The sequence below is a fragment of the Myotis nattereri genome, assembly GCF_964212035.1.
Source record: "Myotis nattereri genome assembly, chromosome: 3".
Taxonomy (NCBI): Eukaryota; Metazoa; Chordata; class Mammalia; order Chiroptera; family Vespertilionidae; genus Myotis; species Myotis nattereri.
In genome coordinates, this window is record NC_138077.1 from 55,517,293 (window position 1) to 55,535,534 (window position 18,242).

Sequence of the window (18,242 nt, forward strand, 5' to 3'; positions counted from 1 at the left end):
GCAAGCAAAAGCCTGTACTTTACCACAATGGCTTGTCCTATGTAAGCTATAAGCTGAATTCAAGAGTACTAGTTTCTTCCTCTGTAGGAGCCAAGGCAGCCCTGGCCAAGGCTCAGTGGTTAGAGCACCGGCCCATTCACCAAGGTTCCCAGGTTCGATTTCGATCAAGGGCACATACCTGGGTTGCGGGTTCCTCGCCCCGGTTGGAGCTCATGAGGGAGGCAACCAATTGATGTCTCTCTCTCTCTCTCTCTCTCTCTCTCTCTCTCTCTCTCTCTCTCTCTCCCCTCTCTCTCTCTCTTCTCTCCCCCCGCCCCCTGCCTTCCACTCTCTTTAAAATCAATGGGGGGAAAATATCCTCCAGTGAGGATTAACAACAACAAAAAATGTGTTTATCTCTGTCAGGTCCACATGATCTAGATCTATTTACCAAAATGTAATAGACATGATTTGTATCTAGATACAGCCCCCCCCCCCCCAACCCCCCAGGAGTCTTGAAACGTGTTTTTTTTTAAATTTGTTTTTTTTTTTCTTTTTCCATTTTAGCTTCTGGAAGTATGGAAGAGCTAAACAACTCCACTGCTCCTCAAAGCCCCTCGGTCAGCTGGGCAAAGAGTGTGCAGGTTGCCACAACGTTCCCCAGTGGTGTCCCAAGGGTGACCCAGTCTGTAGCTGTCAGTGTGGGACAGCTGAACGAGACAGAAGGTTTCTCTGAGGATGCTGAAGTTGCCACAACGTCAGCTTCAGTTCATTCTTCACCATCTGAGGCAGAATTGAGGAGAAACACTGGAGTAACCAGGAGTCTAGGGGATGGGAAATTCAGTGAGTCATCCACAGAAAATGGATTTGGCCTTACATCTTCTGAGGTCGCAGTGGGATTTTGGCAAAATGATTCCCCAGGTAAGTATTCAATTTTGCTTGATCTATTATAGACATTTAGAAATTGTTGGCGCATCACCCCATCATCAAAAGGTTTTGAGTTCAATTTCCGGTCAGGGCACATATCTAGGGAAGTGTACGGCAGGCAACCAATCAATGTTTCTCTCTCTCTCTCTCTCTCTCTCTCTCTCTCTCTCTCTCCTCCCCTCCTCCTGCCCCCACCCCTTTCTTCTCTCTGTGAAATTGATGGAAAGATATCCTTGGGTGAGGATTAAAAAAAAATACATTGTTGGATTTTCTTATGGGATGGCTTCCAGGCCTTCTATGGCACATAGTATATCATATTTACTCTAGTTTATCATGCCATCACACTGTGATTTGCACCTTATGAAACAGTGTGAAGTGTGTCCAGCAGGCATTCCTCCTGCATTTCTGTAGATGGCGAAACCAAGGGCCAGGGGTTTAGGCAGAGCTGCAACCTCAGCCTCGGACCCTTCACTGCTGAGTGGGTCTTGTCACTGCAGCATTGTCTCCAAAGGAGAGGTGGCCTCTCTAAAACTAGTTTGCCTTACTTTATGGATTGTCAGGACACACGGTGCAGATATAAATATATTCCCCAAATTCCTACAGCAAAATTGGAAAAGTCTGTATGAATAATAGCACTGTTTTAGGAAAAGGGTTCTGCCCGAGCCCTGTGTTGAGGTGTGTTGTATTTATTGGGCATAATGCCCTCTCTCCCTTGACCCCCTTTGGGGAAAGAGAATATAATACTCAAGCCTATATATAGGCCCTTCTGCCGCTTTGCACATGCAGGTTAAGAGCTCCCCTCTTCATCACGTTTATTTTCAGTGTTGCTATCTTACGGACATGGAAGAGCTTTGAATTAATTATTTAGAAAATGAAAATGCATGTCAGGTTACACATATAATAAATTCTATGCAAGATCCTCCTCAAGGGAACGTTCCTTAGAGGGGACTCACATCTCAGTAGTGGAGGGTCTCTTTCACATCCATGTAACGGCATTTCCCCCCACACCTTGCAGTCCCTGGAGGACCCCAGCAGGCCAGCGGCTCTGATAAGAAGAATGGGGGCCCCGTGTCTCGGACCGAGTCTGTGGCTGGGTCAGTCCCGTGGGGTGGAGCTGGAGAGAGCACCGCACACTGGATCTTGACCAACAGCAAGACATTTGAAGATGTGACAGGAAGCTCTACTTCCTACCCTGGAGTTGTGAACTCTTCCGTCCTGACCCAGTTCTCAGCCTCTGCCCCACAGCCGAGAGGAAGTGACACCGTGCGGGGGGGAGGGAGCGGCGCCGAGCTGGCCACCGAGCCTTCATCTTCCTCCTCCTCAGAAAGCCTGGAGTCCTCAGCACCGCGCGGTGAACGCTCGAGTGAGTTCCCCTGCGCACACTGGGCCCCGTGGAGGGGACAGGGCTTGCCAGGCCTGAGGTCTTCTGCAGCACCACAGGGCCAGGCGCCAGGGAAACAGCGCCACAGTCTCCTCTAGTGTCAGTGGTCCCAGGCCCCTCCTCCAGCTGGTGAATACACATACACCTGCATGGCCCCCAGTTTTTCCTGGTACATCGCCACAGAGTTGCTATTGCCACCCGCCCCTCCCACAGGGAGCCCAGGGACCTCCCTGGCCACATCCTTCCACTCCCTATAGCCCACCTCACACCCTCATACCTGCCTCAGTCCCACAGTTCACCCCCTATCCAGGCACTCATCAAGGGAAACTCTCTTTTGTAATCGATTTAGGGAGATATAATTCACATTCTACACAATTCTCCCATTTAAAGCGTACAGTTCAGTAGTTTTTAGTATATGCACAAAGTCATGGAACCATCACTACTATCTACTTCCAGAAGACTTTCCATCACCTCAGAAAGGAACCCGGTGCCAGAGGTCACTCCCCATTCTCCCCTCCTTTTAGCCTCTGGCAACCACATATTTGTTTTCTGTCTCCATGGATTTTCCTATTCTAGACATTTTCGACAAATGGAATCATGGAATCATATGCTATGTAGCCTTTTGTGTTCTTCACTCAGCATAATGTTTTCAAGGTCCGTCTGTGTTGTAGCCTGTGTCAGTTCTCCATTCCTTTTTATGGCTAAATGATGGTCCTCTGTATGGAGGTACCACGTTTTGTTTATCTTTTTATCAGTTGATCGATGTGTAGGTTTTTAAAAAATCCTTGGGCTATTATGAATAATACTGTTGCGAACATCCTAGTGCTAATTTTTTGTGTGGTCTTGTGTTTTCAGTTCTCTTGGATTGTGGGGTAAATAGTAACTCTATTTAACCTTTAGAAGAACTGTCCATCTCTTTTCCAAAGTGGCTGCCCCACTTTATCTTCCCGCCAGCAGTGTGCAAGGGTTCAGTTTCTCAGCATCTTTACCAGCACTTGTTATAGCCCATCTTTTTTTGACTATCGCCATCCTGATGGGTGTGCTGTGGTATCTCATTGTGGGTTTGACTTGCATTTTCCAGCTGAGCATCCTTTCATGTGCTCATTGGCCATTTGTATATCTTCTTTGGAAATGTGCACTCAGATCGTTTGGCTATTTTTAAATGGGGTTATTCGTCCTTTTTTGAGGTATAGGAGTCCTTTGTGTATTCTGGCTGCCAGTCCCTTATCAGATATACTAGAGGCCTAGTGCATGAAATTCGTGCACTCAGGGTGGGGGGGGCTCCCTCAGCCTGGCCTGTGCCCTCTTGCAGTCTGGGAGCCCTCGGGGGATGTCTGACTGAAGGCTTAGGCCCCCCTAAGCCGGCAGTCAGACATCCTTAGCGCTGCAGCTGACACGGGAGAGGCTTCTGCCACCACTGCAGCATTTGCCAGCCTGTGAGCCCGGCTTCTGGCTGAGCAGCGCTCCCCCTGTGGGAGCACACTGACCACCAGGGAGCAGCTCCTGCATTGATTGTCTGCTCCCTGGTAGTCAGTGCGTGTCATAGCGACTGGTTGTTTGGCCATTCGGTCAATTTGCATATTAGCCTTTCATTATATAGGATGATTTGCAGGCATTTTCTCCCGTTCTTTGGGTCATCATTTCACTTCCTATGGCATTATTTGCAGCACAACAGTTCTTAATTTTGATGAAGTCCAACTTATCAATGTGAGAAAACTTTTCTTTTCATTTTCCTTCCTAATAATGTTTTTGGGTAATTTTTAAAAACTATTAGCAGCCTTATCCATGTGAATTGTATGCTGACTAAAGCAAAAATGCATTAACTTATCATTTAAATGTATAATAGGTTTAAAGTCTTACCTCCTCACCACCAATAATAAATAACGTCTCCATTTGCCCCATCCTAATTGATGAGGAAAATTAGCATGTGGTAACTGCTCATGTGATGTGATGTGAGAAAACACATATGGGTGGAGGATCCCCGTGTGCCCTTTTATTTCGGTGCATGGAAAATGCATTCTCTGTCTCCTGAACCAAGGGATCATTTTCCACCCTCACTACTGTGGGGCTCAGACTTGTCCCCTTTCAAACCAGGAACTTGTCCCTCTTCAAACCTGCAGCCTTCCCTTCCCCTTCCCTTCAGGACCCTTTGCTCTGCAGCGCTTGCTCAGCTGGTCCTCGTAGACAGTTGGGCAGGTCTTGGGGTTGGTTATAAAGTGCTGGACACGGAATAGCCTCATTCCTGAAACCGCTCCCCTGCGGTTGACACGGTGCCTTATCTAGTTTCCTCTGATCGCCCGAGCTGACTCTGCCAGCCAGCCTTTCGGAGCTCTCCAGCTTCCTTTCTGGGTTCAGATGGAGCCCCTGTTCCAGGTCATGACTCCACGGGGGTGTCCGTCAGCCTGATGGGGCTGTTTGCCTGATGTTTGTCTAACAGGTCTTTTCCGTCTCCCCACCCCAGGCCCTGTCTGCTTTACCTCGGGAACTTGTGCTCCAATCCGCTCAGCTCTCCAGCCTCCCCGGCGGGTCTTCCATGGGTCCCCTAAGCCCTTCAGTCCGAGTCAAGCAACTTCCTCCCCTGGTTCCTGGCTCCTGGGTGCTGCTCCAGGCCCTGTGCACCTTTGTCCCCCACTCACTCCTGTCTCTCAGTGAAGGCGACCTCTCGCGAGGTGAACCTACCTAACCCTCAGCTTTACCTTCGTTTTCCTTTGGGGTGTGTCCATGGGGCAGCAGGAGCTAGTCTGGTCTGGGAACAAAAATAAGAACCAGGAGAAGAGCCTGTTTTCTCTCATAGAGCCAGATTATGGAGTAGTTAGGCCAAGAAAAACTGATCCTCGCTTCCATGCCCAAAAAAGGAAGAAAGGGATATTTATTCACGCATCACCTGTCCCTATTCCATCCCCACCAAGAAAATAAAACAAATGCATCCAGAACACACACACACACACACACACACACACACACACACACACGCACACCAAGCCTACCGTTAACCTCTGATCACATACCATTTCTCATGGATGTGTCAGGTCACGCCTCGCTGGTCCTACCAGGAGGTGAGAGCCTTCGGGGTCATGTGGGCTCCCTGCTCGGTCTCATCAGAAGGTGTAAAGCCCCAGTAGGATTGTTAGTCTTTTGCCCACTGTTCACCTCCCCCGCAGCCACCACCCATGTTCCTGACACAAACTTTGTTTATTATGTATCGCCCAGCAATACACAATATTGATCCTGGTCACTTAAGTACCAAACCTTCCCATGAGTCCAGGTCCCCTGCACATGCTGACCCGCGGCGCCTCCCGCGTGTCCGTCACTGACAGGCGTCTGCAGGAGCACCCCACGCCCGGCTTCCTCAGATAAAAACCCCGAGGAAACCCAGGGAGCATTCGGGTTAACGTAGCCCAGGAAACGAGGCTTATTCCTGAGACTCAAGTCCATGCCCTTGTTGTCTCCCCTGCATTGGCCCCCGCCCCCTGCACTGACCCGTCATCCTCTTTTCAATCTTCTTTTTTTTAAAAAAAAAAAAAATTCCCTTTTTATTGAATTTATTGGGGTGACACTGGTTAACAAAAGTATACAGGTTTCAGGTGCACAATTTTACAACACATCATCTGTACACTCACTGTATTGAGTGTTCCCCACCCCAAGTGAAAGGCTCTGTCTATCGCCATTTATCTCCCCTATGCCCTTCTTCACTTCCTCCCACCCCCCTTCCTCCCGGCAGTCGGCAATCCCCACAGTGCTGTCCGGTCCATGAGTTCTTCTGTTTTGCTCAACATCCCTTCGTTTCCCCCACAGCTGCCAGCCCACTTTCTATCTGTGTCTGTCTCTATTTTGCAGTTAGTTCATTTGTTTATTCGATTCCACATATGAGTGAAATCCTGTGGTGTTTGTCTTCCCCTTTTTAATCTTCTTGTAGCCACTGAAGATAGTCCTGAGCTGGGAGTCAGTGCCGACACACAGCAGGGGTCCGAGGGAACACCTGGAGCCCGCGCTCACAGCCCCCACACTTCAGCCACCTTCACTGGAAACGGGGAGCGCACACTGCGATCTGTCACCAACCGGACTTCCGGGGATGAGGGGCGCTCCCGGACGGCACCCCGAGAAGCAGAGAGCGCCACTCCACATGGGAACGTGACCGCGGCCGGTAAGGCTCTCAGAGGTGATGAGCTGGATCCCTCCCCGCACTCCTTCAGCTCATCTCTCAGCTTGCTCACGGCCCCAGAGTGATTAAGTTCGCATCCACCCCAAGCACCTTACAAGCTCTTTAGGACGAGAATTTTCTGGGTTCTCCCCCGCCCAACCGCTCCCCAGCCCTCCCCCCCCCCCCCAACTTACCTAAGGCATGTGCCAGTGGTGTCTGCCAGGATGCTTAGATAAAAGAGAACAGCCACTTTGCAGCTCAGGCCAGCCTCCTGGGAAAGAAATCTCTCATTCTTCAGAGAATGGAAAGTTGGGAGGGTTTTCCTTTTTCCATTTAGACATAACAATTGTTCTATTTGGGGTCTTAAGAGCTTTTAAGATACCCATTTGCTTTTATCAAGAAAGGCCTGTGGAAGGAATCTGGGCCTGTTCCCTGTTCTTTGGGCCCTGGCTCCACTTCTCTTTTCTTACCATTTCCTTTGCTGCCACCGCGTTCCTCACCGGAGGTGAGCCTGCCCTCAGACGCAGGCCTGCCTGCCTTCTGCGCGGCCTCTCGGAGAGCTCGCCTCGGAGACCGCGTCTCCAAAGGAAGTGATTCGCCCGCCGGCGCTCACCGATCGGACACGGGCCGTCTGTCCTCAGTGGGTGTCCAGGGGTTTGCCTGTTTGTTCCGTTGACCTAACTTTGGTTTTTCCCTCTGCAGTCACTGGAATGATCTACCATCCGGCGGGCGGCACAGACACCGAACGGAGGCCTCCCAGCCACCACACAGACCACACCTACGTCTCCTCCACTTTCACCAAAGGGGAGCGAGCGCTGCTGTCCATCACAGACAACAGCTCAGCCCCGGACGCGAGGGAGAGCTCGACCTCTTCTGGGAAGATCTCAAACTCTTCACGTTCGGACGATCCTCCCTCTTCTCAGGCTCAGACGGAAAGAAGTAACGGCTCCTCCTACGCAGGGGCTCCTCCTGCCACGGAGTCACTGGGCCTGCGTCCAGCCCACCTCCCATTCTACACCCCGGCCGTGAACACGTCGGGCACCTTGGACCTCCTGGGCACACGAACTGGATCCGTCAGTGACTCGTCCCCTTCGTCGGGGCCCCCGCTGCCCCCACCCTCAGGGTCACAGCCCCACCAGCCCCTCTCCTCCACCTTATCATCCACCAGGGCCTCCGCTCACCCACGGGAGTCCACCCCCGACGCGCCCACACCTCTGCCTTCCTCGCCACCCCCTTTGCCCGGATCCCTGACAGTCCCTGCCCCTGTCTCAGTGTCTGTGTCCCAGGCAACCCTTTCGCCTTCATCTCTTACCTTGGCCCTGCCCAGGGCCAGGGACACTCCCGTGACGCCAGTTCGGACGGCAACAGTGGCATCGTCGGTGCCAATGCTCTCCCGCAGTCAAACAGCAGATCCTAAGAATCAGAGCAGCCCACACCACGAACACGTGGCCACCGAATCAAAGCCCCCGAGCTGGGAGTCTCTGCCCACAGAGGCCACCGGAGCTGAAACCGTGAGCTCTGCTTCGGGGATCCCCGTGGCCCCCGCTTTAACAGAGTCCTCCACAGAGCCAACCCTTCCAGCCACAAGCACCCGCTTGGCCCGGACGCCGCCAGCGTGGACAGCCACCACTCCCAAGACGCCCCCTCCCCCCGTGCCCACGCCCGGCCCCTCCTCAAGCACAGCCACTCCGATGGCCGGCCCCGCCGCAGTGCAGACCACGGCTGGGAAACGGTTCTTGCCGACCAGCCCGGAAATGCCAGCGCCACGGATCTCCACAGAAGTCGTCGTTACCACTAAAAGGAGCCAAGCGCCTGTCGGTGACACCACGCGATGGAGCTCCCTGACCAGTGCACCCACATCAGCAACAGTACTGACCACAGAGCCGGGCGTTTCCGAAGGGGACAGCCCGGCTCCCCCTTTCCTCAGGACGACTCCCTCTCCCAGGAGCACAGACGCTTCTCCGGCCGAAGTGTCGTCTCCCCCGGCAGCCACCTCCCGTGCTCAGAGGGGCACGCAGTCACCCCCGGCGCGGTCGTCTCCAGCCTCAGGTAGCACACAGTCACGCGGGCACACTGAGTGCGGGCGGGGGTGCGTGGGGTGTGCGGCAGCGGCTGCTGTTGGCAACAGCACAGTGTTACAGCGTTGGATGATCTCCAGTGCTTCCTGTAGAAGCACCTAAAGCATAAAGTAATGTCACCGTGGACCTAATCTTCTCACCCCTGAGTTACGTAATTCCTCCCGAACAAGGAGGAGAGGATGCCACTGGCTGGGCGACATCAGTAGACGGTGTAGCAGCCGCTTGTAATGTCCCGTAACTGAAAGAGCTTTCTGAGCACGCCCTTAACTCTCCTGGAGCGGGGCGGCCGCGATGCTGGGCGGGAGGGTAGAGGGAACACAGTCAAGAAGCTTTAGGTGGCCTGGCCGAGGCATGGAGTGCGTCGGTGGCTGCTCCCCGGTCAGAGCCCGCGCTTCTGAGCCAGGCAGGTGGCTCCACAGTCACCAGGGAGGCTTCCCTTGGTCCATAATCTGGCCCCTGTCCCTCAGATTATGTTGCTGGCTGGTAGATGTGTGTGTGTTGGGCGGGGGGGGGGGGGGGGGGGGGTAGGTGGGCATGTTCAATAAGATGGTGACGGACTAATCTGTCCCATAGTGACTGCATTGTGCCTGAGGTTATCTTGAAGTTCCTGGTACACACATGACTCTTTGTCATGTAAGGAAAGGTAGAAGTAAGACGATCTGTCTTTTGATGCCCTGTTTAAAATTGTACACGTGGCTCATCCAGACCCAGGAAGGCCAGCTGCCGGTGTTGATGGGGTGAAATGGAGATGATGCCCTAAGGAAAGTGCTCTGTGGTGACTATAGCAGGGACTGTCAGTGGCAGGGTTCCCCCAGTCAGCCATCAGCAGTCTGGTGGCTGGAGGGTCATGCCCCGCCTGCCAGCCCCATGGTACCATGAGGCTCGGTGCCCCCTCTGATCCCAGCGGCTCTGGGAAACGAAAGCTGGATCCTTCCCCTGCTTCAGAGTTCACAGGGCTTTGTTTCCAGCAGCCAGCTACGCACCGTCTCCCTTCGCTGGTTGTGGCCATTGCAGTGGCAGCTGTGGGGGGGAGTTAGCGTCATTGCTGGCTGGTGATGTGCATTCGGCAGCAGGACCCAGGGGCTCAGTGCTTGCTGGTCGCTGCTGAGCTGAGATGGCTGATTTCAGGTCTATTAGAGCAGCAGCGAGGCGCAGGCAGGAGCACCATCTTTAGGGTGAGCCCATCGGTTTTCGGGGTCACTCTTTTGGAGTTAGAGACCTTGACTTCCACCTTCTTTTTCTCATCCTACCACTGATTCTCTCCTTGGAGACGATGCAGTTATTTTGTGGGATCTGGCTTTTCTATGTATATGTCAGAAACCTTGACTAGGGAGTGTGACAATGCAGGTTACACAGACCGACGCACAGAGCTGTGGCCACTGCCCTTGGGAGCTGGGAGTCCAAGGTGACCTTGAAGCCAGAGCATCCCTGGGTCCAGATGAACCCTACAGGGCTCGTTGAGCTGGCACGGTCATGCTCACCTGCAGTCGGTTTTCTAAGTGAGGGCACAGCATGTGGAGGCCCGCATGTTATTGCATTGTGAGGTTTTCGGATACAGGGAAACCTTGCTGCAGGAGGATGGCTGATCAGGGATCCTTTTCCCCTTAATATGTGTTTTAAATGGGCATTAGTTCCAGTAGAATTTTCCAAGTATCACAGAGGCAGAGTAATCGTCCGTCCTGAGCGGAGTGACCCGTGAGCAGCATGTGAACCGGTTCTTGCGCTCAGGGTCCAGTTGTCCGGCGCCGTGTCTGCCCACCAGCGGGCGCCGGAACCCAGGCCCACTGCGTCTCAGTCGCCCCTCTCGGGAACCCACTCTGTGTTCCTACTGTGGCCTTTCAGGGCAAGTAAACAGAAATAAGTGAGGATCAAATATTAGCCAGGAGGATTAAATATTTACCGAGGGCTGCCTTTACATTTGCCGTGCGGTTAACTGCTCTGTTCCTGGAATGTGTTTTAGTGAACAGCTGCACCCCTAACCCTTGCCTCCACGATGGGAAATGCGTTGTGGACCCCGCCCGCCGTGGCCATCGATGCGTGTGCTCACCTTCCTGGCAAGGGGAGGACTGCGGTGTGGGTAAGAGGAAAAGCCATCTCCCGGGTCTACAGTGCGGTAGCACATCGGGAGGCAGCAGGCTCGTTTTTTCTCCAAATGCAGGGGAGTAAGATTTTTAAATTGATGCCCTGCTGACTTGAGGTTAACACGCTCGTTGTCGTCTGCAGAATAGTGTCGGACAGCGAGGCTGGCAGGTCTCCACGATCTGGCCTCATTCTGTGGGCTCCATACACTCCTGCCACACTGGGCCCTGCACAGCTCCCCAAGCACCCCTCTGCTTTGCTCTTCTGGCCTCCACTGTGCTGGTGCCTCAGCCTAGAACCCCCCCCCCCCTCACCACCACCCATCTCCAGCTGCTTATTAAAGTTCTTCTAGTCTTAGTCCAGATATCATTTGAAACGGTCTTTTTTTCTTTTTTATTGCTGATGCTATTTCAGCTAGAAACAGTCTTAATCCTCCCCTCCATTAAAATCTGCTATTTTTCTGTACTTGCAAATCCTGCCTTGTGTTTACAGTTAGCTGTCTGCATGGCAGCCTCCACCCTTAATAGGCTGGTAGCCCCTTGGGAATGAGGGGAGTGTCCTACTGGTCTCTGGGGCCCCACTACACCTGGTGCCATTGGGCCCTTAGTCCGCGCTTACTGTGCTGGGTTATGGTTTTGCTGTCTGATACGGATTCAGTGTGGCCTGTGTTCTGTCCTCTGCAGATGTGAATGAGTGCCTCTCCAGCCCCTGCCCGCCCCTGGCCGTGTGCAACAATACTCAGGGATCCTTCACCTGCAGATGCCCCATTGGGTACCAGCTGGAAAAAGGAATATGCAATTTGGGTAAGAGAGTTAGTCTATCTTGGGATTCTTTCTACACCACTCTATATTTTGCAAAGTGACATAAAAAGTAACGTTGCTTTTCTCCCTAATGAAAACCAACATTCGTCGGAGCTATAGTTTAAGGAAGAGAGAAAGAAGTGGAGGCTGCCTCGTGTCCCACCACTTAGAGAGATAGCACCTTCTATGAAACCTTTTTAGTGTGCATTATATCTTTACATAGTTGAAATCATGTGATATTTGTACAAATTTTACATCTTAAATACTTTCCCATGTTATTAAAAAACTAGAGGCCAGATGCACAAAATTCGTGCAAGAGAAGGCCTTCCCTTCCCTGGCTGCTGACACCGGCTTCCCTCTGGCACCGGGACCCGGGCTTCCCTCGCAACCTCGGCTTCGTCCAGAAGATTGTCCGGAAGGATGTCGGCTCTAATTAGCATATTATGCTTTTATTATTATAGATTTTATACAAACTTCTTAATGACTGCATAAGTATGCCATCATTTGTGCATAAACTGTTTGCTTCACCATTTCACCCTGCAGTTAGAAAAAAAATATGTCTACATCAAAGAATATTCTAACTCTGTTGTTTAAAAAATACATTTTAGAGAGAGAAAAAAGCCCTGACTATCCTACCAAATTCACACATTCTTTTCATTTTTAAAAACAATCTTCATGTTATTATCCACAGGCAGATATATTTTTACAAAGCTGTTGCCATACTTGTACCATGCAATTTATCACATTTTGTTTCCTAATTTGATAAGACTCATGAAGCTGGTTGATTTTCGCTGTACTCACTGCTTTAAGATTAAGAAACAAACAACCCACATGGAGACCAAGGCCTGACAAAGTGCTAAGTGGCCAGGTGTACAATTGCTTGATTGGAAGCCAGGTTTCCAGCCTACTATTCCTCCTGTCCCAAAATACTGTGTTAGCTGTAAGGGCTTTCTTGCACACAGTGTATAACCCTGTATTGGAATGCCCAAGCCCAGTACATAACTGGAAGAAATTAAAAGCGAAGAACATCGAGTTATTATCTAAGCTCAGTAAGGAAACTGGCTGGTAAAGTGACTCATCTTTGAATCATCTTAAATCACCCAGTGTGATACTTAACACACAGAAAGTGCTCAGTAAAATTTTTTTGCCAGAACGGATTTCTTTGTCTTTTGAAAATATCATTTGCATGAACTCCTATTGCCCATAGCAGTGATGGCGAACCTTTTGAGCTCGGCGTGTCAGCATTTTGAAAAATCCTAACTTAACTCTGGTGCCGTGTCACATATAGAAATTTTTTTGATATTTGCAACTATAGTAAAACAAAGACATATTTTTGATATTTATTTTATATAGTTAAATGCCATTTAACAAAGAAAAATCAACCAAAAAAATGAGTTCGCGTGTCACCTCTGACACACGTGTCATAGGTTCACCATCACTGGCCTATAGGCTAAGGGGAATCATCAGACTTTTTAGAAGGTTGTGTCAAACAACAAAACTAAAACAACTAGTAACGAGTGTGAGGTTCTTTATTCAAGGGAAGCCACCCATGGAGGGGAGCGCAGGGCCTCCCAGGCGCGGAGCACTCCGCCTGAGGGACTGTGGGCAAGAGCGAGTGTTACAGAAGGTTAGAAGTGCGACCGAGGGGGAAACAGGGTGTAATTGGCGGGGGTTGCATATCTGACCTTATTTAGAAAAATTAAGGAACGAGGAAATAAGTATAGAGCTCAGGGCTGGCTTGGTGTTGGGGAGTGGCTGGCTGGAAACACGGTGTTTCTGGCCCAGCAGAGCCTGCATGAAAGCTGTCCCTGGCAGGAGCAGCTCCATCTTGGGCCTAGAAATTTATTTCAACAGTTGCTACCCTACTGAACTAATGGTAGGATTTTGAAAATTGGTTAAAATACAGGGGTTAAATCAAAGCATTATTTAAAGAAAGAAAAATCTAGGAATATTAGATACCAGTCGAAATCCAGAATTCCTCTTGTTCTAATAGTTTATTTGCTTTTGGGGAACCTATTCCATTTAGCTACACCCTATAAGCCAGGAGTTTTGGATTAAGAATGGAGAAGGTGGACATGATTTTGTTCGGAAGCGGTGTGTAAAGTACACCTGTCCGAGAATGCAGATGCCTGGCTGCCAGCCCCAGGGCCACCACCTGCAGCCCATGACCCCTGAGCCTCAATTTCCTCATCTGTAAAACCAGGTTGCCCCCTGGTCTGCGTCCCACTCAGGCTTATTGTGAACATCAAATAAAATAATGTATTTGAGCAAGTTTTGAAAATGGTAGTGTTCAGGAGCACTCCAAGAAAAGAAAAGAAAATGGTAGAGTCCTCCAGACAGGAGGTATCATTTAACATTAGTCTTTAGCCTCTTGGGCCACTTGGTCTAGAATTGAAAGCAATGAAAATAATAAACTACTCTGAATACAAAGGAATAAGTATGGGTGTTAAAAAAAATCATTTCAATAACCTGTGTAAATCAATAGTTAAATTTGAAGTAAAGAATTGCCTTAACCCGGCTGGTGTGGCTCAGTGGTGGAATGTTGACCTATGAACCTGGAGGTAACGGTTCAATTCATGGTCAGGGGACATGCCCAGGTTGTGGGCTTGATCCTCAGTAGAGGATGTGCAGGAAGTAGCTGATCAATGATTCTTTCTCATCATTGATGTTTCTATCTCTCTCTCCGTCTCTCTTCCTCTCTGACAGCAATAAAAATATATTTTTTTAAAGTTGCCTGAAAGCCAAGTGATATAACTGCAGGCATGAGGATGTCTGTGTGCCAGGGAGAGTGCAGGGGCTGGGAGGATGCCATGTGACGCCATCTTCACGTGCACATTCACACTGAAAGTGGAGGTCACGTTTGCTGTCATGATTTAGAAGAGATTTGTGTACTTAGCATTTGCAACCTGTATATTTCTATACTGAGTGTCTGGATATAAGCCTGGACCTGTGAGATGTACAGATGAAGGAGCAGATGAGGGTTCTGGAAGCCTGTGTGTGGAGTGTCCCGGGGCACCAGTATTGGGAGGAGAGTGCGTCGATTGTGTTAACAATCATCTTTCCCTTTTCAAGTCATTTAACTTCATTGTTCATAAACATCAGAGGAACATGCAAATTAGAGCATGCTGAAATGCTTTCATTTGGCCAAGAATGTTTTCAAAGAGCTCCCTGCTGCTCAGAAAGAGTCCTAAGCAGCTGGCTCCACTGAACTGTAGAACAAGCAAAAAGATGTTAAATAAGGATTAAGGGCTTCAGACAGTAAGTATAAGATGTTAAATGTTTTCCCTGGCTCATTTGTGGGCCTTTTTCTTAATTCAGCAAGCAAGCTTCCTGTGAAAAAGCAGCTTCAGGGGTTTCTGTGTTTCGGGTTATTATTTTTTTCCTGTCCAGAGGGGAAGATAGGAATTTAATATAAAAGAAGATAAGAGCCAGATATAAAGCAGTCTGTACTAATGTTTGGTTGTCTGCCCATTTGTAAGTTCCATTCCCCTCAGGCCCAATCAGCACAAATTGATGTTAACTGGAATTTTATATTATGAGTGACATGGGCCTTGAAAGTGGGGCTGCTCGCTTTCATGTATGAATCCAACATTATCCTGAACATGGGTCGTTCCATTACATGGTTGTCATCGTGGAGTCTGGCGGCCCCCTGGAGTGGGGCCCCCTTACAGAGGTTTGGAGCCTTTCTCTGTAGCCCCGTGGTTGTCCTCAGAACAGCAAATATTTCCTGTTGCGCACACCAAACAAGTCAGTACAAGACTAATGACCTGGCAATTCCTCGGGGGGCTGAGGTGTAGATAGACTTGGAAGATGGGCAAACATGAGGTTCAATATTCATGTTGGCCCTTGGGAGCTGCGCATCCTTGGGAAGTTACAGTGATAAAGTGGGCATTTCCTCTGAACAGAAGGAATAGGTGTTGATGGGGCGCTCTAAGGAGTAGAGGAAACCTAAGCATGCCCTTGAACGTGAGGATGTGTTGATTTGGTGAAAGACCTAGGGTGCAAGAGCTCTCCTCTCTCTGAAGCAAGCATGTCAAACTCAAGGGCTAACGGGCCAAATAAACAAGGTTTAAGTTTATGTGGGCCGCAAAAGAACAAAAGCTTCAATTTTCATAGAAACGTAGTTTTATTTCAATAGAGACATGCTGAATACAAAGGGCTGAAATAAATGAGTAATTGTTAACATAAAATAATAGAACATTTTAATAAAAATTAATATTTTTTCTTAAACATTAACTTACCAGACACTGAATAACTGCACAAATTAATAAGCATGATGCAGATAAACCTATTTTTCTTATTCTCTGAAAGCGAAATATTTCTTGTTGCTCACACCAAACAAGTCAGTACAAGACTAATGACGTGGCAATCGGCTGCTAAAATATTTGCTGCTAGTACAGTGGGGCCTTGACTTATGAGTTTAATTCGTTCCGAGACTGAGCTTGTTAAGGAGCTCGTTAACTCAAATTACTCTATCAACTCAGTGCAAAAAATCGGCCGAGAGACAGCTGGTATCTCAAAAAACTCGTTCGTCGGGACACTCATAAGGCAAGGCCCCACTGTATTAGTGGAGAGAAATGGTGCACCTGTGAGTAAGGCATGTAAGGGAAATGAATGCAACACAATGATAGTAATCAGTCATTAGCGAATGTTGTAGTTCATTATTAATAATTATGTATACCGGGATACTGTAAAAATTAAGTTACGAAATTTTTATTAAAACATACCGGTTTCTTACATACCATTATATTGGCTGGGCTGCAAAAATATTCATTATGGGCTACATGTGGCTCGTGTGCCATAAGTTTGACATGCCATGCTTGCTCTAAAGTGCTATGCCTGGCCAGTGTGGCTTAGTGGTTGAGTGTAGGCCTATGAACCAGGAGGTCACAGTTCGATTCCCAGTTAGGGCACATGCCCGGGTTGCAGTCTCAATCCCCAGTGTGGGGCATGCAGGCGGCAGCTGATCAATTATTCTCTCTCATCATTGATGTTTCTATCTCTCTCTCCCTCTCTGAAATCTCTCTCTATATAAAACCTAATATACAAAGTGTCCCCTTGGGTGTTTGACCGACTGGGAGTTCGATTGCTCGCTATGACGTGTGCTGACCACCAGGGGGTGGCGTGGAATGAATGAAGGCCCTGGCTGACAGCCGGCAGCTGCTAGGGACACTACCTGTGCACAAATTTTATGTACTGAGCCTCCAGTAAATAAAGCATTATGGGGCCTGAGGAGCACTTTTTGTGTCTAGCCCCATGTCTCCCTCCGGGGATTATGTAGTTTCGGCCAGCTCATCTTTCTTCTTTGTCACAGCTTTACTGGGCATCTATTATGGGAAGGCCGTTAGAGAGATGTCAGGAAGGCTCCTCTCAGCAGCCCTCCCTTCCACACAAAGGGCTCCTTGGAGTCTCTCGCCCACAGAGTTACTCAGTCTGAGCCATCAGCTCAGCTCAGTAGGTGCTCACCGTCATGGAGAGGCGCCCAGAGAGGGGAGGTGGTCTCCACCCTCAAGGAGAAAGAACTGCACAGAGATGGTCTTCGAGGTGGGATAAAGCCACCTCGAAATCTACAGGCACCCAGCCGTGTGTAGGTCAACCTCTCGTGTAGCCTAACGGGTTATGGTTTCATTTTCAGTGAGAACCTTTGTGACAGAGTTTAAATTGAAGAAAACGTTTCCTAATTCCACCGTGGAGAAACATTCGGACCTACATGAAGTTGAAAGTGAGGTCACCAAAACGGTAAGTTTTCTGAAAGGCATCTTACTTCTAGGCCTTTGATTTCTAGAATAGATTTCATTGGGGATTGGGAGCCTCCTGGGGGTCGGCTGTGTCTCCTGGGCTGTTTGTGTCTGTTACGTTTGAAAGGTAAACTTCGGGGTAGAATAAAGGCCTCTCCGAGCCAGAGGGCGGTGTGGGGAGGCAGTGGTCCCCAGGAGGAGGGTGTCTTCGAACGTGTCCTCGCCAGCAGCCTTTGTCGGTGGGTTGCCGGTTCTTTTCCATGTGCACACTGACAGGCACAGACGTGTAGGTGACGTGAACCTGTGAAAGCTGTCGGTGAAGAGGAAAGACCCAGAGCATCCTGCTGGCCCTCCCGCGGCCGACCTGCTGTGTGACGTTCTCGGGGTTAGGAACATGGAGAGGATAGCGCCCTTTTCCTTTAAGGGAGTGCCAAAGCGGAACAGTCAGTCCTGGTTACCCAGGGGGAGTATTCATTGCATAGAGCAGCGGTTCTCAACCTGTGGGTCACGACCCCTTTGGGGGTCGAACGACCCTTTCACAGGGGTCGCCTAAGACCATCGGAAAACACATATATAATTACATCCTGTTTTTGTGATTAATCACTATGCTTTAATTATGTTCAATTTGTAACAATGAAATTGGGGGTCACCACAACATGAGGAACTGTATTAAAGGGTCGCAGCATTAGGAAGGTTGAGAACCACTGACATAGATTATCGAGGGGCCTTTTATTCTTCTTTCCCTCTCGGCTTACTTTTTGTCAGGGAAACAAGAAGGAAGGAAGGGAGGGAGGGAGGGAGGGAGGAAGGAAGAAAGGAAGGAAGGAAAATGGAGAGGAAGAAAGAAGAGATGAAATGAAACAGTATATTTTGCCTCTCGGCTGCTATGTGAGTCTAAGATTTAGTGTCTAGAAAACCAAAGTTTGCCATTAAAATAAGTTTTAGAGATCAGTCTATTTCTGATTTCAGTTTTACTTGTTCTGAATGGGTGAGAGTTAGAGTACTAGCCAAAACCTCGAGGACTTTACAGGACTGTGGAATTTATTTGCAAACTTTAGATGGCAGTTCTGTTTCCGGATCTCCTGCGCTTCTGCTCTGACAGGGTGTGACAGGTGCCTC

General features: G+C 49.4%; 1 protein-coding gene across 1 annotated transcript in view; it reads left to right on the top strand.

Annotated features, from left to right (window-relative positions):
* Positions 1 to 18,242, top strand: part of HEG1 (heart development protein with EGF like domains 1) — a gene marked incomplete at its 5' end in the record, with an annotated part of 88,936 nt that overhangs the window by 35,313 nt on the left and 35,381 nt on the right. The window contains 7 exons of the mRNA XM_081085407.1: positions 547 to 900; positions 1,922 to 2,269; positions 6,204 to 6,446; positions 7,131 to 8,477; positions 10,467 to 10,583; positions 11,269 to 11,388; positions 17,021 to 17,124. Coding sequence (XP_080941533.1) covers positions 547 to 900; positions 1,922 to 2,269; positions 6,204 to 6,446; positions 7,131 to 8,477; positions 10,467 to 10,583; positions 11,269 to 11,388; positions 17,021 to 17,124 — 2,633 coding nt within the window. The remainder of the gene's footprint in view (positions 1 to 546; positions 901 to 1,921; positions 2,270 to 6,203; positions 6,447 to 7,130; positions 8,478 to 10,466; positions 10,584 to 11,268; positions 11,389 to 17,020; positions 17,125 to 18,242) is intronic.